Source organism: Pinus tabuliformis, chromosome 5_1, assembly GCF_031772625.1.
Source record: "Pinus tabuliformis cultivar Carrire ecotype Pingquan chromosome 5_1, CPIR1, whole genome shotgun sequence".
Taxonomy (NCBI): domain Eukaryota; kingdom Viridiplantae; phylum Streptophyta; class Pinopsida; order Pinales; family Pinaceae; genus Pinus; species Pinus tabuliformis.
This window is the reverse complement of record NC_142305.1, coordinates 765121099-765147444: the sequence shown is the minus strand read 5'-3', so window position 1 is coordinate 765147444 and position 26346 is coordinate 765121099. Positions and strand designations below refer to the sequence as shown.

Genomic DNA, 26346 nt, shown 5'->3' with positions numbered 1-26346 from the left:
TAGAGGATGTTATACGCTGGTTATAGACACTTTAACGCAGCCAAGATACGCATATGAGAAGAGTAGATACACTGTCAATGATATATACATGTTGTCAATAATATACACGCTGTAATGGAGAGATATACAACGCAGCTATAGAGACACTTATACGCTGGCATAAGGAACACTTGGAGATATGTTTACGCAATAAAGGAAGCCGCAGTCATAAGGACACGAGGCCGCAGTCAAGCCGCAATAATGAAGAGGCAAGCCGCAGTCAAATATAAGGGTGCCACAGTGATGATAAACCGCAATCGTAATCTGGACAATCAAGTCTCGGTCAACTACTTGATGATCACTACCTCTGTCAACGATTACAGTGTAGACATGGTGTGAGGAGAAGGGTCATAGTAATACATCCCGGGCATAACTTTACAAATCTGTCTATGTCACAGAAAGCATAGCAAATGCAATGATCTTGATGACATATACGTTGTCATCTATCACAGTGCATGAAGACTCATGACCTTGAAGACTTGATGGGCAGTAATGTTGATATAGCAATCAATGGTATGACTGTAACAATCTTCAATGGAATTGTGTCAGCATATTCATTGACATGGCATGGAAGACACACTATGTATAATATGGCAGACAACATATATGGCATGGGCAACATCATGATGTAGATCAAGCATAATGCGGCATAGTGATGAGATCATGAGCAGCATGATGTAGATCATGGGCAGCATGATGTATGGGCAACATATTGATGAGATCATGAGCAGCATGATGTAGATCATGCGCAGCATGATATATATAGGCAGCATGATGTATGAGATCATGTGCATGGGCATCACAATGATACATGGAGCATGGACAACATCATGATGACTGTAATCATAAGCATGGGCAGCTTGATGATGAATGAGACCATGGAAGATGCAGCAAGATGAACAACATGAAGATGAGAGCAGCTCAGTCATCTAGGTCTAGCACTGTGACGGGGCAACATGGTGCTACACGGTAAGGTGCGGCAAATAGACGAGATGCAGTACTATGATAGGTGAAGGAGTCACCATAGAGAATCAATTGAAGCAATATGTCTTCAACTGATCTCTGTAAATATCAAAAGTCAAAGTGTTGACTTCTATTGTAAATGTACTATCTCTCTCACTTTCTTTGCTGAACTTTGAAGAACATAAAAGAAGAATTGATCAAGGGTTTCCCCACATTGTGGGGTTTGTCCCTAGCTAGCACCACATTGTGTGTCCTCTTGTCTTGGCTTGTCTTCTGCGATTTATATTTATGTTCTATCTACAGTTTACTTCAATGCTGATGTGATTGCTAATCTGGAAAAGATGTTGGATAATTAAAATAAATTGCTTTAGCATAGAACATACCTAAAATTAACAGTAAGACAAATTAGGTCGAGTTGCTCCAATATATAGGTTTCTTGTGAGGTCGAATTACCTTGTTCGAGGTCGACTTGTCCTTCTTTAAGGTCGACTTGGTGGGGGAGGCCTAATTGACTTAATTTACAATAAAATATTTTTCTTCTTTTACAAATAATCCCAAGAAGGGTTCTTTACAATATGACATGGACAAGGACACTTGACATAAACCCTAGAGGTCTACAATGGAGACCTTGACCTAAAAATAATTGACCTGAGCATGAAAACCATGCTTTAATAAGTCAATTTATTTAATAATAAAATTTCCTTGTTCTTTCTTTTGATAAATATATTTCATTATGACTCAAGTACAATTATGAAGACCGAACCTAGTTACATTCTTCAACAAGGACTTCCTATTCCACTGCAAATTAAGAATCCTTCAAAAATTGAATTATAATTTGTATAAAGTCTTCTTTGAAGGCATTATTCAAAGGCTTTCAAGTCTACTTCAAAGAATTTTATCCAAGATACTTCAAAGGATTTTTAATCCAAGATTTTGTGAAAGTATTTGTAACATTGTTTTTAGACTTAAATTAGATTTGATCTCGAATAGAGGGAACCTTACTAGTTACGAGAGAGGGAAGATTTGTAGAAGCAAGCCCAAGATGTCATAAGATAGTTGTAGATATACTTAGTTGTCTTATTGGATCCATTTAGATCATACCTTCACATTCATAGAGATTTTGATCCCTAGAAGATTTTACTTTCTCAAGATATATTTTCTTCCCTTTTTGAACAAGGCTTTTTTGCTCTCTGGATTGCTTACTACAAATAATTTGTGCCATATGGCAGGCCTAAATTCTTCATAGAGATAAAGAGTTGCGTTCTTGGAATACATTCTCTACCCTTCAAGCTCCAAGCCAGAGTTGCGGGGGAGCGCTCCCCCCCCCAAATCCCCCCCTCGAACTCGCTCCCAATTCGTGCTCTGGGCGGGAGTGGCTCGGGAGCGCGGTCCCGATAAAAAAAATTTCTACTCCCTGCCAAAATCGGGAGTGATATCGGGAGCGTCGATCTCGGAGCGAAAATTTAACGCTCAGGAGCGATCGCTCCAGAGCGTTAAATTTTTCGCTCCGGGAGCGATTTGATCGATGACGAGAGCGATCCGGTAGAAAAAAAATCGCTGACGCCAAAAAAAAATTCAAATTTTAAAAAAAAGTTTATGTTTTAAAAACACAATGGGGCAAAAAAAAACATTTCATTATCACTTGAATGAGTTGAGCAAAAGCTGGAGAGCAAGAGTAAAGGAGCGAGGAGAAGCGAGGAGGAAGCGCCGAGGAGCAACCCTGCAAAGAGGTAAGTAACTTAGTAATTTAGTTAGTTTAGTTAGTTTAATTTAGTTAGGTAGTAATTTAGTTAGTTTAATTTAGTTTATTTAGTTTATTAACTTTATTTAGTAAAAAAACTATGAATCTAAATTAAATTAATTAATCTAAATAAATTAAATTAATTTGCAGATTCAAAAGCCTACAAATATCAAACATCATGGACCTGGCTATATTTCTTGGCATTTTCCTCTTCTTGGTCCCTTTTATGGTTATTATGGTGCTGGAGAGTAGGAAACGGAGGGGCCAAAATGAATAGGGGGATGAAGAAGCTGAAGAAAGTGGATTTGATGAAAACCCCGGTGAGGAGGAGCTGGAGGAGGGTGAACATGACTCTCAAAAAACGAAACAAGACCAAACTCCATTGTGAAAATATGTTAACAGGCTTGAAGCAGGGAGAGGGGGTGGAACCACTAAATTTCATTGCCCCCATTGCAACAATGATTACACAGGTTCATACACCCGTGCCAGAAAACACCTTTGCGGGAAAAGGCCATGGGATGGAGACAAATAAATAGGAATCAAAACTTGTCCAGCGGTGTCAGTAGCGGATAGAGCCAAATACATAAGGGAAGAGGAGGACGCCCAATACAAATAAAAAAAATCAAGGGGTTTCTTTGAACCAAGCTCACAATCACAAGCACAAAGAACTCCTTCAACATCCTCCCAAGGCAGTGGATATGGAGGCATAGGGTCATCAGCTTTAAGGCATAGAACCATATCATATTTCCTTGATGAGGGGTGTAGGAATGATGTGGATTCAAAGGTTTACAGGTTTCTCTATGCATGTGGGATACCATTCAATGTTCTTCGCTCACCTTATTGGCACGAAATGGTTTCTGCCATAAATGATGCCCCTAAAGGATACAAGAGCCCTGGGTATGACAAGGCAAGAACCGTTGGACTTGATCATGAAAAAGCAAAAATATCACATTCTTTGAATAGAATGACAAGTTTTTAGACTGACCATGGGGTGTCCATTGTATCTGATGGATGGACAAATGTAAAAGGCAAGCCATTGATAAGTGTTCTTGTTGTGTCTGTTAGTGGTGCCATCTTTCTAACTGCACATGATTACTCAGACAAGTTCAGGACTGCCATCAACATTGCAGAAGCATTACTCGAAACAATTGACCGTATTAGACCATACAATGTCATCCAAGTCATCACTGATAATGCTCCTAATTGTAAGGCATTGGGAGCAATTATTGAGGATAAATACCCTTGGTTTGGATGTTTGGTTCACACATTGAACCTTCTGATGCATGATGTTGTCAAGAACAAAATTGCACAATACAAATGGATTGGTGATTTGTACAAGAAAAACAAACATATGATAAAATTTATTACAAATCATAGCAATACCCATGGCCTTTTCCGCAGTCACTCGAGATTGGAGTTGTTGAAGATTGCGAAGACCAGATTTGGTAGCTATTACCTCACCTTCAGGTGCCTTTTGAAGGTAAGAGAGTCACTGGCTAGCATGGTATCAAGTCCACATTGGCAGGTATTAAAGGAAAGGGCTACAAATGTAGCTGACAGGCAAGGTTTTGAACTGGTGGAGGAGGCCGCTCTTGATGGTCAGTTTTGGACAAGTGTGAGGCAAGTATTGGATTTCACCAAGCCCATTTATCACATGATTCGGTTTGCAGATACAGATAAACCAGTGATTGGCGAGGTGTATGAGCAAATGGATACCATGTTGGGGCAAATAAAAGATATTGTTCATAACAGAGATCCCGACTTGTACAAACTGATTCATGATTGTGTGTGTGAACGGTGGAATAAACTTAATCTTCCACTACATTGCTTGGCGTATATCCTTACGCCAAAATACTACTCTACATCTTGGTTGGGCCAACCTGCACCAGGGGGTGGGATTAGGACCAAACCCCATTTAGATGCAGAGGTAACTAGTGGATATTTGCAAGCATTAGAAAAGTTGATACCTGACAGGGAGGAATGTGCAGCTGTGCGCCTTGAAATAGGCAAATACTTCAGTGGCACTGGTTTGTTTGGTACCTTCCATGCAATGGAAGACAGAGACAGATTTGATGCTCTCACATGGTGGGAAACATATGGTGGCCATGGACTTTTACCAAAATTGGCAAAAAAAGTTCTATCACAGGTTGTGAATACTTCTTCTGCAGAGAGATGTTGGAGCACCTACAGCTTCATACACAATGTGAAAAGAAACATACTCAATGAAAACCGAGCAGAAAGCTTGGTTTATGTGCACTACAACTTGAGGTTGTTGAGTCATTACTGTGATTGGGCTTATGAGGATCCCACATATAAAATTTGGGACAATCACCCAGAGGATGACAATTTGGAGGATGGTATAATGCATCTTGAAGAACTAGAAGAGGAACTTATAAGGGATGAAGATGAAGCAGTTACAGCAGCCATGCCACCTCCACCTCCACCATCCAGTAGCAGTGCTCGAGTTTCGAGTCTTGTTCCTTTGTTGTCGCCACCTCCATCTACACCCTCACGTGGAGGGCATGTGCCTTCTAGTTCTGGTCGTCGGTCTGTGCGGGAGACTCCTAGAAGACCACCACGACCTGCTTATACTCCTAGAGACTCTCGTGGCAAGGGCCACATGTAGATTTATAGTTTACTTGTCTTTTCTAGTTTCTATTAGTTTTCATAACTGTTGAGTCCTGAGTCCTTGACTCTTGACTCTTGACTCTTTCATATCATAATGATATTTTTTGTAAATAATATATGACTGTGACAATGAAAATTTGAAGTTTGAAGTTGGCAATTATAACTCATTGGTAATGATTGTGAATTATGAATATGATGCTTCGTGAAAGACTAAAGTTGTTTCATTTCATTTCATTATTCATGTTTCATTTTATAACATTTCATTTCATGTTAATAGTTAGAAGTTAGGGCTTAGAAATATCTAAGATATTATTTCTTGTAATGGTTAAACTTAGCTTACAAGTACAACTTTGGTAATCAATGATGATAAATGTTATATATTGAATTTTCAATTTTGAAAGCTTGAAGTTGAAACTTTAAGATTGAATTTGATGAATCATGATTCACGAGACTCAACATTTTTTTTCCAAAGAAAAAAACAAACTATTTATAACTATGATAAAAAGTTACGTATACATGCCGTAGCTTCCCTTTTGCTGTATGATAGAGCATCATAAAATCCTACTAGAAGGCTATTCTACCTTCCTTCAGTAAGAGAGATGGAACATTTTGAGCATAAGCAGAGCCTCCTCTAGAGAGGAAAACAGCTCCCTTCCTCAGCGTTATCAAAAAGAGTCAACAGTTTCCTTATGTTTGATATCCATGATAACAAAAACAGCAGCTGGCATCTTTCCCCGGGTTTCCTCTATCGAGGAAAACAACCCAAGATGAAAAAGAATGCGCAACACTAGCATAAAAGACTAAACAGATTTTCAGAAAAAAGACTTTTCAGCTGTATACAAAAAGAAAACTAGTATGACCAGTTCTGCTAAGTGCCAGGATCATGCAATCTATACATAAGGAGGCTGGTCCGAGAGGTGGATGCCTCCATTGTTTTCCTCCACTATTCTCCAACTGCCCAAATCTTGTTGTAGACCTTCTTTAGAAAGCTTGTCTGCAGAGTCGTTGCGTTCCCTGTAGATGTGATGAATAGAGAAGATATTAAAAGATAATTTTAAATGTTGTATTTCTTCTAATAAAGGATACAAGATATAATTTTGACATCTGCTTTGATCATTTGCCCATTTGATAACGTTTAATGAATCCCCAAAAATCTGAACAGTGAAGATGTTCTTGTGAATCAGCCAACATAGGAGAAGCTTAAGAGCAGATAGTTCTGCAAAATTATTTGAGCCACTGCCTAAGCCTACGGAAGCTTTTAGAGAATGTCTTTCGTTTATATGGATGATTAGACCTGCTCCAACTTTGTTATTTTGAGAGGCTCCATCAAAGTAAGCCCATGGCACTCCTTCCTTGATTTGTTCTTCTCTAACCTGTCTGGGCATCCTTTCTTCCTCTGAATCCGGAATATTCGAATAAATTGATGTACACTGAATGGCAATTGATTCAACAGTGGTTTCCTTGTCCTGAAAAATGAATCTGTTTCTTGCAATCCAAATGCCCCAACAGATAATAGGAGGCAGATTCCTCAATTTCCAAATTGAATTTAAGTGCCACCATTTGTGCCAAGCTTCAGAGGTATTATCCCCTTCCCAGGCTATCGGTGAATGAATAAGCTTCTCAACCTCCATCCATACTTTTTTAACTACAGGACAACCAATAAAAAGGTGCGTTATAGTTTCAGAGTCATTTTTGCACATAGCGCATCTTCCCGGCCCTGATTTAAATTTGGATTGCAGAATGTCCCATGTAGGGACTTTCCCTTTTAAAATACACCAGAAGAAAAGTTTTGCTTTAGCAGGGCACTTTAACTTCCATATTGACTTTTCCCACCATTCCGGATCTCCCCAACCTTTTTTTGTCATGAGGAACTTGTATCCAAATTTTGGGGAGTAGATTCCAGAATCAGCATGAGCCCACACCAGCTGATCTGGTTTGTCTTTAAACCTTACATTTGATCTGGAAAGTTCTTGAATGTAGACCTTCCAATCGTTCCACCAATGGGGATGAAGGTCCAATTCCTCTCCTGATTTCCAAGCTTGTCCCCATATGGTTGAGTGACCGATTTTTTTTGCCTGATTTAGGAAAAGAATTCCTTTGGACTCGAGATGCCTAATCAGGCCAGGGGGCAGAGCAAAGTTCTTGTTACACCCCACCCAGGGATCCCTTCCAATTCGAATATTTTCACCGTTTCCAATCTGCCAGGACAATCCTTGTTCAATAATTTTGAAGGCATCAATAGTCGCCCTCCAGACTATCGACACATTTCCTCCTTTCTTTTCTGGGTTCCTTATCCAATCCTCAAGAGGAGTGGGGTCAATGTATTTCCGTTTCACCACTTTCGTCTAGAGGTTTTCCATGTTGATGATTCTCCACCCCGATTTTGCCACCAGGGAGGATCCAAAAGCAGTGATGTCTTTTATTCCCCACCCTCCCCATTCTTTTGGTCTTGCCACTTTCTCCCAGGCAATCCAGGGAAGCACTGAATCCTCCTTTGATCCAACCCATAGAAATCTGCTACAGATTCTTCTTATCTTTTCCAATATACCTTTAGGAACCCAGGTCAGTGCAACCCAATAAACTGGTATTGCTAGAAGGACTGATTTAATTAAAGTTAGCCTTCCTGCTCTGGAAAGCCACTTAAAGCTCCAGTGAGAAATTTTGGCTTCAATCTTCGCTACCAACCAATTCCAGTCCTGTTTCCTATAATTATCCGGTTTCAGCCAAAACCCCAGATATTTGAAAGGGTCCCCAAGCTTATAAACATCTAAAGGAAGAACTGAGGTAATTTGGCTTTTCTCCTGTCTATTAAAGCCTTCCAGAATGAGCTGTGATTTCCTATAATTTACTTGCATCCCAGTTGCTTTCATGAAAAGCTCAAGAATCTTCTTAATCTCTTTTATTTCTGACAGGTTTCCATTACTGAAGAGTAAAATATCGTCGACAAAAAGAAGATGCGAAATGCATAAGTTGACTGCAACCTCCAGACCTTTTATTGTTCCTTCCCTTTTGGCTTTTAGAATTAGCTGGCTCAGCCCTTCTGCTACCAGAAGGAAGAGCAGTGGAGACAAAGGGCAACCTTGTCTTAATCCTCTTTGCCCTTTGAAGAACGGAGAGGCTGCTCCATTTATAAGGACTGCAAAACGGACCACCATCCCATAATCCAATTAATAAAGTCAATTTTAAAACCCAGGTGTGTTAGCAGCATCCGGAGGTAGGTCCAACTGATTCTGTCGTAAGCTTTTGATAGGTCGATTTTCATCACTGCTCCTTTCCTTTTCATCAGTTTCACACTATGAATTGTCTCTTGAGCCACCCCTATGGCTTCATGAATTTGGCGCCCATCCAGAAAACCAAACTGTTCGTTTGAGATGCATCTGGACAGAATTGGCTTTAAACGGACAACAATCACCTTAGCTATAATTTTATAAATGCTGTTGCAGAGCGAAATGGGCCTGAAATCTTCAAACGACTCAGGGTCTTCTTTCTTAGGAATTAGGGCTATAAATGTTGAGTTAAAAGGCACATATACCATACCTTTTCTTCTGGATTCCTCATCTACCTCTGTTAATTCAAAGGCAATCTGATCAAAGAAATGCTGGAAAAGTTCTATAGGTCACCCGTCAGGCCCAGGACTTTTGTCTTTGGCCATAGATTTTATAATACTCTCCACTTCTTCAGGTGTGACTTCTCCCTGCAAGCCCTCAGCTTCATCCTCCTCCACATATCGAGGAAAACATTGGGCTATTTTGATAACCTCTGCTAATGTAGGCTCTCCTTGCTCAGAGAATAATTTTTGAAAATGGTTCCTCCCCATGTACGAGAGAGATTCAAAAGTATTGGCCTCTCTACCTTCCTCGTCCTTTAACTTCCAGATGGTATTCATTATCTTCCTCCCTTTTGCATAATTGTGAAAAAATTATGTATTTTCATCTCCAGCCATCAGCCAAATTGCCCTGCTTTTCAACCTCCATTCCTCTTCTCTGTCCAAAAGAATTTGACTTCTCTGCTTTTCTAACAACAATATCCTATCCTTCGACTCTTGAGATTCATAGCCATTCGAATCAGGATTTTCCAATTCCCCAAGCTCTAGATTGATATTGATTAAGGCTTCATTTTGTTTCTGCTTCCTCTTTTTTGCCCAATCCAACGTGGCCTTCTTCAGCCTTTTCAAATTTTCCATGAAAAGGAAACTCTTATCTTCTGTGGCATCCCTACATGGGTGTTGCCAAGTTTCATTAAAGAGCTTTATGAATGATTCCTCCTGCATCCAAGATGCGTTGAATTTGAAGGGTGCTGCCGGCTTAAAGGGAGGCTTGGACAGCTCGAGTAGGACTGGGAAGTGATCCAAATTTCCCCCCTCTCCTACCCACTGTCTGAACACCGGGATTCTGGAAGCTAGATCTTCACTTAGAAGAAACCTGTCTAATCTTTTTGCGATTCTAGCTTCACCTGTTCTACGATTTCTCCATGTAGGTTTCAGTTTTAGCAGGTTTGCATCGATCAGATTATGCGTAGCAAGGGCATTTAAAAAGAAATCTGATAGAGGGTCTTCTCTGGCTGAAGGACCCCAAGCCTCGGCATTCCCAATGGAAAAATTTAGATCTCCTCCTACCACCAGATTTTGATTTCTCATCACTGCTTTAGCCAGAAGGTTGTTCCAAAACGAGACTCTCTCCTGGCATGGCCCGTATATATTTAAGATTATCAGAGGGAAGTCAAAATCAGGGGTCATAGCTTCCATCCCCAAAACATGATCCATCCCCCACGTATTGATGAGTTTCATTCTTCCTTCCCTGAAGCCTATAGCCAAGCCTCCCGAGTGACCACTGGAATCCAATGCTTGAAAATGCCACCCCGGGAGAATGGAACACAGAGATGACACCACTTCTGAACTCATGCCTAAGGTCTCCTGCAGCATGAGTACTTCTGGGTTATAACGCTGTACCAACTCCTTCAAAGCCAGTTTTTTGGGTTTACTGGCTAAACCCCTACAGTTCCATGAAAGAAAGATCATTTTGACACATCCTCACAGGGTTTCGCCGCTCTAAGCACCCCAGGAATCGACAGTTGTTTACCATCCGCCACGTCAAATTTTGCTTTCACCTGAGCCTTAGACAGGAAAGACTTCCGTCCCCTCGACTTCTTCATAGAGGTCTGGGGTACATCCATGCCTAAACCTCCGATTGGATCTCCAGAAGCCGGTCTTTTGTCAAGGGAACGCAGGTTATAATGACATACAGGTTTGGAAGGAGAGATTTTTATATCACCGATATCATTTGGAGCCTCTTCACAGTTCAGATTGATCTTGGGGATAGATGCAATGATGTTTTCAACCCGCGAGTGTTCAACAGATGAATGACTATGCGAATTTGAATTTAAGCATGCATCTTTTACTTCAAATGGAGGAGGCATAGAAGGAAAACAAGAGTCCAGATGCGTACCCATCGTGACTTCAAGGATGCCTTCAGATACTTCTTTTGTGACTTCCGGAGCACCATTCCTTGATCCAATAGGAGATCCTTCTCCAAATTCCGGGCGCATGGTCTGTTGTGCCTGCATCGGAGCCTTCTTCTTCTCGTTCCTATCCACTTCCATGGCATCCTCCACTTGGACCGCCTCATATCTGGGGTCTATCTCCTCTCCTGTTGATACCACCTCTGCTTCGGCTTTCTTTTGTTTCCTCCTGCGGCGAAAACCCAAAGGGCAGTCCCTTGCAAGATGTCCATACTCATGGCATCTATGACACCTAAAAGGCAGGTGTTCGTAGTCCAATGGCTGATCGAAAATGAGGTCTTTATAATGAATTTTTATATTTTCCGCTAGGCCTTCTCCGGGGTTAAGATTGACCAATATCCGGGCCATGGCTTTATTCCTTGTTTCGGTGAAAGACATCCGTTTTCAGATAAGTTGTAATGACCGAACACAGTAACTAGAATCTGAAATACAGAAAGCCTGAAGAATTTAAATTTGTACTTACCTTAACTGCTGCTGATTCTGCTACTGAACTGGTGATTCTGCTGGTGATGTCGTGGCTATTTTGATCCAATCTCCGGGAGACCAATACCACCCAACCAGACTGAGCAAACCTAGCTGCTCAATCCAGAAAGCTTCTCAACAGAAGCTCTCTGTCCCTCCGTGCCCAGAACCTCAGACGGCTTAAAGCTCTTCCAATGGATAATTATCTTCCTCCTGGTTTTCTCCTGGTGAATTTCTGCTTCTGGTTCTTTCTGCTCCTCTCTTGTTTTCCCCCCCTTCTCTCGGTTCAGGCCTCCGGTTTTATCTACGGGCCTGGCGGTGGCCGCCCTCCTACCTGCAGCCACCGCCTTCCCTCGTCCCAACACGCCTTCCACGCATTGATGCTCTGAGATATTTTCCCTGTCAATGCGCTCTGCTATAAATGTTCAGTTGATTTTAAGCGCCCCCTTTTTTAAAGGGTCCTTTATTTGATTTTTGGTTTTTAGCATATAGTTTAGTTTTAAAGTTTTAATTTATATAAGTTTATAAAGTTTAATTATATATTTTATAAAATTTAATTTATATATGTTTATAAAGTTTAAATATATATTTTATAAAATTTAATTTATATATGTTTATAAAGTTTAATTATATTTATAAAACTTAACATATTTATTATTTAAAATTCATCATATTTGTTTTATCATAAAGTTTAAAACTTTACATAGTGGGTCAGTTTAGATGGGCCGTTACATACACCCCCCCTTCTGAAAATTTCGTCCCGAAGTTAGAGTTTTAGGTTCAAGGTTTTAATGGACATGACCTTTTCTATCCAGGTCCCCAAGCTATTCAAAATTATCCTATCCTCCCTAATCTCTTCTACTCCCATCCTATCCATCCTCTACCGGAGTATGCCATGGCGTCAGTTTTACTGACCTGACCATTCATAAACTCTAAGGTGACAGCGTCGGCTATACCGACCTGATTCCCAGTAGGCATCCGGCAGTCATCATCACACGTCTAGGGGAGCGTGATCCGCACAGTCCTCCCATGACTCCAGGGTTCGAAGGATAAACGGTGGGTAACACCTCCACCCCTCCTAGTAGGATTTAGGGTTAATACCCTATCATAGAATCACTTGGAGCTTTAATTGTTCTGAGGTTCTATCGTCACGTGGTCATCCCGGTAACTGTGTATTACCTGCAATCAGACGCTTTTCCATGCATTCGTAAAATGTGCATTAGCATATTCAAAATAACTCACATATTATTCCCTTATGAATTCACCTATGATACTATAATACAACATATTTTGCCATATTCCATGCATGTCTTTTGACGTTCATCTAGAATGTATTCACTTCTTGATTTCTATCCCATTGATCATACTTGACAAAAATAAATAAATCCGATCTATAAATAAATGTCTTTACTTTAACAACTATAATTTAGTAAAATGAACCACATATATTGTTTTGGTATCCATGTACCAGCAGGAATTTAAACATATATTATGCCATAAAGTTTCATGTTTATCCATAATCATTCAAAAGGTTTCTGAGTCTCTGATTGTAGTGAAGTAAATATATACTAAACATAGTGTAAAGTTCTTCAAAATGGACATAAATTAGGGTATCTCTGACATATGTCCTCTGTATTTTCCCAAGTTGCTGATCCAGGACTATACTTGTCCCATTGGACCTTAACTTGGTCCACCAGACGGTTCCTCAGCTGTCGAACTCTACGTTCCAGTATACGTAACGGTTCGACCGTTATGACTCCCTCGTCCGATACCTGCAATTCTTCCCACTGGAGGTTATGAGATAGATCAGCTATATAATGTCTTAATACAGAAACATGAAATACATTATGAATTCTATGCAGGTGAGGTGGCAGGGCAAGATGATAGGCGACAGGTCCAACTCTTTCCACGACTTTAAACGGTCCTATAAATCGGGGTGACAACTTTGTCCCTTTTCCGAATCGAATAGTACTTTTATTTGGTTTGATGCGGATGAAGACCTGATCCCCTACTTCATACCTCCTATCAATTCGGTGAGCATCAGCATAACTCTTTTGTCTATCCTGTGCTTCCTTTAGTCGCTGTCTAATTTGTCTGACCTGAGCTTCCATTTCATGGATTAATTCTGGTCCTATTATCACTCGATCTTCTAACCTGTCCCAACTTAACGGTGTTCTGCAAGGTCTTCCATATAAAGCTTCAAATGGAAGCATCCCAATCGAACTGTGGTAACTGTTGTTGTATGCGAATTCGTCTAAGGGTAAATACTTTTCCCAGTGTGATTGGCTGATCCATCACATACATTCGCAGCATGTCTTCAAGTACTTGATTTACTCTTTCAATCTGCCCATCAGTCTCAGGATGGTAAGCAGTGCTTAAGTTTAGCTGAGTACCTAAGGCTGTTTGCATGCAAGTCCAGAATCTGGAAGTGAATCGCGAATCTCTATCGGATATAATCTTCTTAGGTACTCCATGAAATCTGATAATTTCATTTATGAATACTCGAGTTACGTCAGCAACATCGTAAGTATCTCTTACCGGAATAAAATGGGCGCTTTTTGTTAATTTATCCACCACTACCAGAATGACATTGTGTCTTTGAGAAGTAAGAGGTAATCCAGTGATAAAATCCATAGAAATGGTCTCCCATTTAGACATAGGAATGTCGTGGGGTTGTAAGAGGCCCGCTGGGTGACAATGATCTGCCTTTACTTGCTGACATTCCATACATTTTGCAACAAATTGAGTGATATCTCGCTTCATGCCTGCCCAAAAGAAGATTTTCTTGGTATCCGCATACATTTTCCCTACTCCAGGATGAGCACAATATACTGCTTTGTGGGCTTCCCCAAGGATGGTATCTCGAAGATCTTTATCATCAGGAATGTACATCCTTCCATGGAATCGTAAGATCCCATCGCTTTCTAATTCATAACCCTCAAATTTAGATTCTTTTGCCTTAATTCCCTCAAGACTCTCTCTCACCTTTAAATACCAGTTGTCTTTTATAAGACGATCCAGTACTCGTTGTCTTAAGTCCACTTTAATGGGTATGAGAGAAAATATCCGAGGTCTCCTGCTTAAGGCATCGGCTACTACATTTTCTTTTCCCTTAATGTATGATATTCCGAAGTCATATTCACTTAGGAATTCACTCCATCGCCTTTGCCTGGCATTTAAGTCTCTTTGGGTGAACAAATATTGTAGACTTTGATGGTCGCTTTTAAGTGTAAAATTTCGTCCCACTAGATAGTGTCTCCAAATCTTTAAAGCTAGCACTACAGCGGCTAATTCTAAATCGTGAGTAGCATAGAGTTCTTCATGAGGTTTTAGCTTTCTGGAAGCATAAGCTATCACTCCCTTATCCTGCATCAATACTGCACCCAGCCCTTGCTTGGATGCATCAGTACATACCGTAAAGTCTTTGCCCATATCAGGGACTCTTAGGATTGGTGCACTAGTGAGTAGTCTTTTGAGTTCAGAGAATGCTTTATTACATTCCTCGGTCCATTCATACTTAACACCTTTACGCTGAAGGGTTGTGATTGGCTTTGCGATTTTGGAGAATCCCTCCACAAATCTCCGGTAATAACCGGCTAAACCCATAAAGCTTCGTATCTCATGTGCATTTTTCGGTATTGGCCATTCCATGATCGCTTTTACCTTCTCAGGATCTACTGAAATCCCTTCACCTGATATGATGTGACCCAAATAATGAATCTTTTCCTGAAAAAAGAACACTTGGATAGTTTTCCATATAACTGACGTTCTCTAAGGCAGGACAATACTATCCGCAAATGATCTTCATGCTCTTCTTCATTCTTGGAATAGATGAGAATATCATCTAAAAAGACTTGCACAAATTTATCAAGATATTGACGGAAAACACTGTTCATAAGATTCATGAACACGGCTGGCGCATTTGTTAACCCAAATGGTGCCACAGTAAATTCATAACGTCCAAAACGTGTCCGGAATGCAGTCTTAGAGATATCATTTTTAGAAATCCTTAGCTGATGATACCCTGATCGAAGATCAATTTTTGAAAAGACAGCAGCTCCTTTCATTTGATTGAAAATATCATCGATTCACGGCATAGGGTATTGATTCTTTACTGTAGCTCGATTCAAGTCTCGATAATCTATGCATAATCTTAAGGATCCATCTTTCTTCTTCACAAAAATTACAGGAGCGCCCCAAGGTGAGGTACTGGGCCGAATATGCCCTATATCGAGTAGTTTCTTCAACTGGATTTGCAATTCCTGAAGTTCTGGAGCTGTCATTCTATAAGGCGTTTTAGAGATCGGTTGGGTACCTGGCTTTAATTCAATAGTGAGATCCAATTCTCTTACCGGGGGTAATCCAGGTAGTTCCTTTGGAAATACATCCGGGAACTCGGCTAACACCGGATATTGTTCTAAGGATGGCCCTTTTTCTTGGCTTACTTCGTGAATTGCATAAACCTGACAACCCTTTCTTAAACAATGCTTCACCTGCATTGCTGAAATGTAGCGTAAAGAAACTTCCCTCTTGATTCCTTGAATTTGGATTACTTCTCCGTCATCATTTATGCCCAGAATCCTTTTTCCATAACAGTCCACCCAAGCTTGGTGAGCTTCCAGCCAATCCATACCTATGATAAGATCATACGTTCCTAAGGCTGTGACATAGACTTTCAGTTTAGTCGAACAGACCCCTAGGTCAATTTTGCATTGATCCACACTCAAGCCCACGGTTTGGAGTTCTCCTGAGGCCATTTCCACTTGGTGGAAATCATTTTGTCTACGAGCTGACAACCCACATTTGTTTAATGCATATGACGAAATGAAACTATCTGTGGCACCAGTATCAAATAAGATTTTGAGTTTTATGTCATTGATAATACCTGAAGATTCCACTACAGTGGATTGATGGGCTGCTTGGTCGTGGTTGACTACTGCATGAATTCTATGATTACCTCGACTGGTTGATATCGGCTCCTTCCCAGTCCTATGTAATATATTCGATGAAGCTTCTGGGCAGTCACGCTGGAAATGCGGTCCCCCACATCCCCAACAATTGAGTTGCGCTGATCCTCTTGAATCAAGGTGTGAATTTCTAGAGAACGAGCTTCGTCCTCCCATGTTGATTCCTCTCGCACTTCTTCCTCGACCGGCAGTCCCTCGCAATGCCCATGGTCTGGAGTTGGACGATTCCGCGGCTATAGTGTTTACTGCCATGGGAGCTCTTGTCCCCACATTTGGGGTAAACCTGTTACTGTAAGGTGGCCTCGAGCTACCTCCTCTGAAGAAGTTCCGGGGAGCCTTCCCTGGAAATCCTGATTGTAAAGGCCTTGCTGGCCCCATATCTTTTTTGATTCCAAGGTGCTCTTCTGCATAACGACCACATTCGACTGCCTCGGCTACTGATGAGGGTTTCCACATGCTTACCGAGGCTCTGATGCGAGGATTTAACCCAAATATGAAGCGTTCAGCTTGACGTTCATCAGAATCTAAGTAGTGAATGTATTTTACAAGTTCCATAAACCTTATCTCGTATTCTTCCACCGTTTTATTTCCCTGAATTAATGTATGGAAGGCTCTGGCTTGCTGTTGTTGAAAGTATGGAGGCAAATACTTTGCGCGGAACCTTTCCTCAAATAGTTCCCAAGGGACATTATCCGATGTAAGGTGCAGCTGCTTTTCCAGATTTCCCCACCAAATCAAGGCACTTTCCTTTAGTTGAAACACGGCAATTTTTGTTTTTGCTGAAGGCGAATATTCTCTTAACCTAAAGCATCGGTTCATCCCTTCCAACCATGCTTCAGCGCGTTCACCTGCTCGACCTCCTGAGAATTCTGGGAGTCTAATTTTCTGAAGCTCCCTAGAAATGTCTTCTCTCGATCTTCTGGGCTCAAAATTATTTGGTTCTGCTGAACTGGTGGCTACATGTTGAAATTCCCCTTTGGTTTTGGCCTTAGTTGATTCTTTTAATGTTTCCAATAAGGCCCCCAAAGAATTCATTATCACAGTCAACTCTCGCGCTGGGGCGATTGATGTTGATGATGGTCTTGGCGGTGACGATGGTGATGGGGATGATGATGGCGACGGTGGCGGCATTAATGGTGGTGATGCTGCCTGATCACGTCGTCGTCGCTCATATGTCTTTACCATTGTGATGGTTCCTGAATACATAATAAAATTCCGTAAAAATTTTGAGGTGGATAACCGAATTTTAACACACAATTTCCTTTTGCAACATCACATTCATAAACGGGTATAGTTTTTACTGGTACCGAGGTCAAGGAGGGTGGTCTCGCGACCTCCTTGTCCTAATGCAGGGTATTCTATCCTAATATGAATAATGCAAAAGTGTATGGGTATTAGCCCCTAAGGTAAGGCACCTAAAGTTTATTTACCTAACAACATCCACAAAATGAAAATGTTAGATGTCTCGTTTACAATGCAGATCGGTAACATACCTGTCATATCTCAATCTGACTATTACATTTAAAGAAGGTCATATATGATTATTTTATTAGATAACCCTGAGTATGTTGACAATGATGGTAAAAAATGAGAGTCCAACAAAGAATCACGTTTTAATTTATTATTTCTAGTCGTGGTAAATTTATCTAATGCGAATGATTGAGTAGATTCTTTTATCTTTTATGTTTGGCCATAATTATATCATCATCTAAGTTATTGAATTTGTCATCCCTGTGTGCAAGATCCATTGATATGATCCAGATCTGTCGGGACTACCCCAAGATCTATCGTAGAGGCAGATCTCACGGGGAAGAAAACAGACCCCACCCCCCATGAAATGTGTCCCAACATTCTTAATCAGATCCCAAAATAGCTGGTGTAGATTTTTTTTTGAATTAAAGCTTCCTTTGACTATTGATAGAAATAATATTTACAGTGCTTTAATTCAAAGAACAGGCTGAACATGCAGTCTCCAGAAGCATAGAGTAGCAAAAATAAAATACATGTGCTGGATTAAATCCAAAACACCCACAATCATAGTGTAAACACAAATTGTTCATAAAACATAACATCAAAGGGTATAAGCACAAGCATAGCAAATACTAAACAGTGACCATGCTAGCTGCAAGAGAAGGCTGTCTATGGTCATCCGGGGCAGGGACCCATCTTGAAACTGGGGTTTTGGTATTAGCAGGCTGAACAAACTCCCAAAGCTCAGACCCTTTTTGATGGCCAGGGTCAGGGTTACAAATATCTATTATTGTACTTGGTGTTCCCCTCCTTTACCTAGATCTCATCTTTTCAAAAATATGGCAGGTCTGTATCCATATCCTCATAATTTAGATCTTTATATTTAAATATACTAGATCACATCTTTCTTCACTTCCACAATGTTTTTATAAGAATTTGAAATTTTGAATCAACATTGAAAGCAACAATTGCCACGAATGCACATTCAAGCTTTACTTTAGGATCAGCAAAAGTTACGGTTGTGCAAAGAGAGAGTTTGTTTAACAGTAGTTTTGAAGTTTGGAAGTTACTATTTAAAATGTATTAACTTCCCTTGTTTTCTATAGTCTTCTCATGGTACATATTTATGCTTAGAATCTTGAGTTTAGTTTTTGTATGTTTTGAACAATGCCTTACCATATCTCCTTGCTCTTAGCAGTCTAAAAGAAGCACCAGGCATGCCACGATATAGAAGATCAGAGAATTACTTCTATACACCAACCTTCAGTTTTAAGTCAAAGCAACACTGGCCAATTTACAAGCCCTATTAAACACCTTTTCAGAGGCTTCCTTGTTCTTTGTAGAGACGTTGCAATGCAAGACATAATCTCCAAGACATCAGTGATGGTTTCTTAATTTGAGCCTGGTTAGCATTCAAAACACTTGATTGTTTAATTTGACCAAGATTCTCCAAATTTAATCGAAAACAACTCCGAATCTTGTAAACATTGTCCATCATTTTTTTTTTGAAATATATCTGATAAATACATAAATCCTCTTGGCATGATAGCGATGATTCAAAAAAATCTTTTTCATGAAAACAAGCCTTGGGTATTCACACAGCAAGGTCGATATTTAAGAATGGTTTTGCTACAGCCTTAAGTGGACAACTGCCTATAATTTCTACAGAATCCGGCTTCCTGAATTTGAAATCAAGTTTATCACCAGGAGCCCCTATATCTTTAATAAAAGCAGCTGCTGCTGTTGGCTTCCTCTGTTCCTCGGGAAGGCTGAGCAACACATCGCGTATAGCATCTTCCAAGCGCTTAGTCTTTGTATAATCGATGCTGACTTCCTTTAAAAGCTCGGAGACTTTCAAATCGGACAATTTGGTATCCAAACTGAAAGCCATGTTGCTCTGATTTCCCCCATTATGTAGTGTCTGCACTTTTGAATTTATAGTCCAGATTGTAGAATTTTTACTGCCGCTGTTTTGCGAGAGGTATTTAAACCGCTTTCAGTTAGGATTTCGTTCATAAGAATGTAGATCCGTGTACAGTAATCTAAACATTAACACTGGTAGCCCGAGACTATGATGGGAGGACCGAGGTTGGCAGATTTACCGAACTCCAGAAGGAAGCTGGGTTTCTTCAGCGTTTACATTGGCGTTTGTCCCATTGGTTTTATGTGTTTGGTTGGGAGTTTGCGGAGCGTTGCGCCATGATAATTTTTCCACCAATGCCGAGTCTGTGGTTTTGAGGTGTTCTGACATGAAAGTTTATAGCAAATACGGAGTTGCAAAGTTCACTAAGAGTTGTTTTCGGATAGGGCGTGAATCACAATGCTCACAACAGAATATTGTGGAATTTCCAAAGCCCGCAAATAGAAAGTTGCGGAGTTCCTGCAGCCCGAACGTAGAAGGTTGCGAGCAATTAGTGGAAATTGGGACTGTTAGGGATGCAGAACCAGTGAAACTGAATGGACAAAATGTGAAAACTATTTAACGTGAGATCTCAAAGACGAGGAACAGTTACGTCTATGTCCATACGTATTCTAGAATCGTAAAACCTAGATTTTTTTTTTTACATTGCTCATGAAAATAGCATAACAATATAATCTCTGGCCAAAATGATGACAAAATCCGGAATTCAAATCCATTAGTCTAGATTCTAGCAAACCGATTTGCAGAAAGCCAATATTGGTTTAGGGTTTTACATCGAATTTTTTTTTCCCTACAAATAAAATACAAAAATGAAAACTGAGAAAGCGTTAAAGCCCTAAGGATTTACTAACCTCTCTGGGGGAGGCTGCGAGAAGGGGAAATTAACTTTCGACTGGATGGCGAGCTTCAGATCATCAGGATCAATAGTGGGTTTGCTGGCGTGCTCAGAATAGAGTTGGGCATCTGAACTGAACGTCTACTATATATTTGTAACAGAGTTCTAGGAACTGGTGTACGACTTATAAAGTTTTCACGCAGCAAAATTCAACCACAAAAAATTACACGAGCGTAGGGCCTATCAGGTCGAAGGGTTTGAACAATAGCTCCGATACCATCTGTAATGACCGAACACAGTAACTAGAATCTGAAATACAGAAAGCCTGAAGAATTTAAATTTGTACTTACCTTAACTGTTGCTGATTCTGCTACTGAACTGGTGATTCTGCTGGTGATGTCGTGGCTATTTTGATCCAATCTCCGGGAGACCAATACCACCCAACCAGACTGAGCAAACCTAGCTGCTCAATCCAGAAAGCTTCTCAACAGAAGCTCTCTGTCCCTCCGTGCCCAGAACCTCAGACGGCTTAAAGCTCTTCCAATGGATAATTATCTTCCTCCTGGTTTTCTCCTGGTGAATTTCTGCTTCTGGTTCTTTCTGCTCCTCTCTTGTTTTCCCCCCTTCTCTCGGTTCAGGCCTCCGGTTTTATCTACGGGCCTGGCGGTGGCCGCCCTCCTACCTGCAGCCACCGCCTTCCCTCGTCCCGACACGCCTTCCACGCATTGATGCTCTCAGATCTTTTCCTGTCAAATGCGCTCTGCTATAAATGTTCAGTTGTTTTTAAGCGCCCCCTTTAAAAGGGTCCTTTATATGATTTTTGGTTTTTAGCATATAGTTTAGTTTTAAAGTGTTAGTTTATATAAGTTTATAAAGTTTAATTATATATTTTATAAAATTTAATTTATATATGTTTATAAAGTTTTATTATATATTTTATAAAATTTAATTTATATATGTTTATAAAGTTTAATTATATTTATAAAACTTAACATATTTATTATTTAAAATTCATCATATTTGTTTTATCATAAAGTTTAAAACTTTACATAGTGGGTCAGTTTAGATGGGCCGTTACATAAGTGCCAAGCATGTTACCAATGGATCTGAAGACCGAATCCACCCATAGAAAAGGTGGCAGACCAGGGGCGCGAACCCATACCGAGAATGATTCTACCTTTTCTTACTGTGCATCGAACAACGGCGTCCATTGTCTGAAGAGAACGAGATGTTTCCCAAATGCCCAATTTTTTGCCATCACCCAGTTCGCCATTTCCTTCTTTTCGAACTGAATCATGAACCATCCTTTTGCTAGAACTGAAACTTTGAAGGATTTTTCTGGGGCCGCCTGCCATTGCTGATCTGCCCATTTTTGGATGAAATCGGCTGAATATTTTTCCCTCGCGCTCGTCCTACCAATGTGCATTCTGCCACCTCCATTGCTTCCTCTATTTGGATGTCCACCCCAGAACAAGATTTGCTTCTGTCTTTTTCTTGATTAGTTTCTGTTTCTTCCTCTTCTCCCCAACCTGCCTATTGCCAGAACCCTCTTCCCTTCCTTGAGCGACAACGACCCCATTTGCTGCTTCTGTTTGCTGCGAGAAATCCTTTTTGCCTACTGGCGCAATTCCTGAGGGGATCTCTGAATCAGTAATTCCCACGATACCCCTGATCCCTGCTCCTTTGTCCACTCCTTTTTCTAAGCCCTCCTCTTCTGGCTGATTTTCTGCTTTGCCTCCCGAGCCATCCTTCCTTCGACCCGCATCTGCTTCAGATCCCGCTATCTCTGGCTCAGGTATCACGCTAGGGTTTACCAAAACCCTTGCTATAGACGATCTAGTTACAGCCGACGATCTACCTTCTTTAACCGGCCCTAGGTCAGATTTGAGCCCTCCAATCGGGCTATGCCAATACCAGTTTTTAGGGCCATGGCCGAAGACCACATCTTCAAGACCTCCAGTATAAGGATGAGCATGAGAGAGGGATTTTGAATTACTTACTTGTGAGAAGCTGAGTACTTCCGCCTGAGGGAAACCCTTCTTCTGAGCACTCGATTCCTGGTGATTGAATTGAACAGGGACCTCCTGGTTTTCCTGCACTACCAGCCCCAAACTTTCTTCCAGTAATTTGATCGAGGTCCTATTGTTCCATGACTCTTGCAGGTCTGGACTCGGCTTCGAAATCCCATGGTGACTGCTTGACCCGAAGAACTGTTCAATATTCTGTGTCGTTAGGTCCTTTCCCCACACCGACAGTATGTCTTCCGGTTCAGGGTCGAGCTCGACGGCCTCACTAGGGTTAACCATGATTAATGCACCTGCTTAAATGCTAAAACTGCCAAACGAACCGTTTCGGTCTTCAATGACAGGGTAATACCTCGGGTTAGACGGAGAGAGCGACAACTATGTCGACCGAAAGACAGAGACTCAGGCGGTTTTCTGATGCCGAGATCGTGAAGCCTCCAACTACGTCCAGGATCCAAAGACTAACTGTCCACGTTTCAAACCAGACCTTCAGATCCCTGCCAGATGTCTTCCTCTGATGCCTTGATTCTCCAGCTGAACCTTCCACTAACCTCCGCTGCCTTCAACTGCCTTCCTTATCAAACTTTACCTTTACAAAAAAGCCCTAGGCCCTCGGCCCAGTTGGCCGCAGCCCTCGCACTTGCGACCATGACCTAGGACCCGCGGCCATGATCGTTCTGGATCCTCTAGCAACCTTTCCAAAAAGGAATTTTGAGATCAAATACCTCATGAGACTCAACATGTTGCAGTTGTAATATGTATTTTACTAACTTGTGGACATGGTTGATGAAGATTATAACTTCTAGATGATTGATGTGATATGGTTCAATGATCAATCTATGTTTTTTTATGTTCTTTTATATCTAATTCATCATTCTACATGTTTTTGTTGACATATATGTATCAAAAATTAAAAAAAATATATATTTTTAAAAAATCGCTCTGGGATTCGCTCCCAAACCGCTTCTGAAAATGTCGCTCCCGCTCCCGTTTTCGCTCCCGCTCCCAAGTAACATTGTTCCAAGCTATCTGCATTGCTTCCTTGGGCTCAAGAGTTCTCCATAAAGATGTTTGTCTTCCACTTGTTTCACCGTGGTTCATTGACAAATAGATATTGCGTTGTTTGTCCACCTAGCATACTATGTGGCTATAAGAGGGTGCAACATCCCATCTCTCACAATGGGTTTAATTTAGTCATAGCTTCCACATGATTAATTCTTTCTCTTTGGTGGAGGTGAATTGACATTATTAACATGGACAACTCCCTTGGTTGCTGTCCTTTGCATATAAAGTGTCTTTCGTTGACTAGTTGCTCCTTGAACTATAGGATACTCAATCCTTCCTGTGGATTAATATTTTTCCTTGTGTTTTCAACTCCATCCTTTTGCTAATTGATATTCCAATTCCAATAAGCTATTGTCTAATGCAACCCATGCCTTGGTTGTTGCTTCCCATTGTCTTTTGTAACCCTGTGGCATGAGGCTTGTAGATACCAATCATCTCATGTTCTTTCTCATAGTCTATTCTTGGCCACCTTGCAAAAACTTAATCTAGGATTGTAGAAATGCCTCTTACCATGATTTGTTGGACAAGTCCATTTCACTTTGCATAGAACTACACTTCTATAGAAAGCTTTGTCTTTGTGATCATGAGTCGAATAGAGCATCAATTTTTGTCTTCTTGACTTGTATCTTTATATGGAGTAGTTTGGTCATTTCGTTCTCTTCCTGTTGCTGAAGGTTTCTTACATTTTCATGTCTTGCTTTGAAAAATCAGGGTTCTTAAATTGATTTTGTTTTCCCAATGTTGGGAAACAGCTTGATAATGGCTGTAAGTGGACTGCATGGTTTGTCCATACATAGTGGACAGCATAGGGCAAGGGCAGTCCCAATTCGATTTGTTCACTGTACACCTTCGGCATGCTCATACCCTTCAAAGAGGAATATGTACAAAGCGAGTGAAATATTACAAGTTGGGCCTTGTACTACCAAAGGTGAGGAATATGTTTGAATGGAAGGTCTTATTGTTTGGTGTCCAAAAAATATTTTAGTGTTCATTATTCGTGTCTTGATTTACCACTTTCTTCAATGGCTGAACTAAGGTTAATGGTTCATGTCATAATTTTTTTCGTTGATCCTCACCTTAATATGTATAAACATGCTGTGGTCCAAATATAGTCCAGGATACAGGTCAATCAGAATAACATCTTTGTCAAGTTAGATGAATGGTGTACCAAAAGTTCTACTGTTTTTTCCTGGGTGGAAAGAAGAGAGTTCTGACCATGTGCTTAGTTCATACTTTGAAATGAATAAATCTTAGAATACATGTTACCTAGATAATGGCTGTAATATAATGTCAATTGCCCCCCCTAAATTTCAAAAGTACCGTTTTGGGATGTTTCATTGAGTTCTCCAATTGGTTGTTTTGCTGGTTATGTCATTATGCTTAGTTCTGGCTGGACTTCAGGAAGCTTATTTTGTTTTGGATGGCCTTAATTCTTCAGGGTGTGAACGTGCATGCACATCTGCTTCTACACCCTTCTTCAGAGGAGACTATGGAAGTTTTAGAATTCATTTACCTACTATTGTGAGACATAATGGGAGACGTAATGGAAGAACAGTGAGTCCAAGAGCAGCTGCTGATGATGTGCCTGAATACAAAGGATACCCTCCAATGACGAAGAAACCAAAATGGTGGTGGAGAACTCTGGCATGTCTCCCTTATCTCATGCCTTTGCATGAGACTTGGCTTAATGCAGAAACAGTATATAATATTCATCCATTTTTGGAGGAATTTGAAAATTTGACGTATCCTTTTTTCGGGGCCCTTTTCAAACTGCCTCAGTGGTTCTTTTATGCCTACTTTTTCGTAGCATACCTAGGAATTGTGAGGAATAATAAATGGCCTCATTTTTTCAGATTTCACACCATCACTGCGATGTTGTTAGAAATCACTTTGTCAATAAATGGAACAATTTTTGTTAAATTTTTGCCGAAAGGAATTTTTTGGGGAAAGATCGGAATGCATTATTGGCTTTTTGTTGCCTTTGCATTTCTCTTCACCGTTATAGAATGCATGCGGTGTGCTTTGAGAGGTATGTATGCTGATGTGCCATTCATAGCAGATGCATCTTACATGCAAATTCCTTACTGATTTTAAGTCTCTGATGACAAGAAGTCATTTGCAAGCCTTTATGCAAAGGCATCAGAAATGCCACAGGATTATCAAGCGTTGCATGTAGAGATACCAGTGAAACTTTTAAGATCAGAAGCATCAAAACAGTTAAATGTTTATGTTTTATGTTGTAATCTACGTGAGCAAGTCAGAGATGTTGTTTGTTTACATTCCAGGACGCTTATATTTTTTAATTGGGTTGGTCCATGATCAGTTTATTATGACTGTTGCGGGAGGTTCACTCCTTTTTCCTTTGGCTCAACTTGCAGTAAAGTAATGATGTATGCTTTATCAAAAAATTGATTCTTAAATGAGTTACTTAACTCGGTGCAGTGGTGTTAGCCAATGTAACTTGGAAAACATGGTTAAGGTTTGGCGGGACAATTAAGCAGCCTTTTGGTGCCGTGCAGACGACAATGATTGGGTTGCTTCAATTTGCTTCCCTTTTTTTGGAATCTATTTTTCAAGTACAACACCCAAGTTGATTGATATTATTAATATACGTTATATTTTGAATAGAAATTGAAATGATTGTGAGGACGCCATGCCGACACTCTATCCAAGTTCCAACATCCATCCAAAATAGCCATCCATATGTCCATGAG

The 26346-nt window shown here is 40.5% G+C and overlaps 1 protein-coding gene across 4 annotated transcripts in view; it reads left to right on the top strand.

Moving 5' to 3' along the window:
* The window catches only part of LOC149167161 (protein TIC 20-I, chloroplastic-like), a 58492-nt gene extending 32424 nt beyond the window's left edge, over positions 1 to 26068 (top strand). For 2 of the 4 annotated variants that reach the window (XM_089432892.1, XM_089432893.1), the window contains exons 5-6: positions 24385 to 24560; positions 25071 to 25962. In XM_089432892.1, the coding sequence (XP_089289018.1) occupies positions 24385 to 24560; positions 25071 to 25720 (826 nt within the window). In that variant the 3' untranslated portion in view covers positions 25721 to 25962. Of the gene's footprint in view, positions 1 to 24384; positions 24561 to 25070 lie in introns of all 4 variants that reach the window. The other 2 variants (XM_089432894.1, XM_089432891.1) reach the window with 2 other exon arrangements.
* The last annotated feature ends 278 nt before the right edge of the window (positions 26069 to 26346 follow it).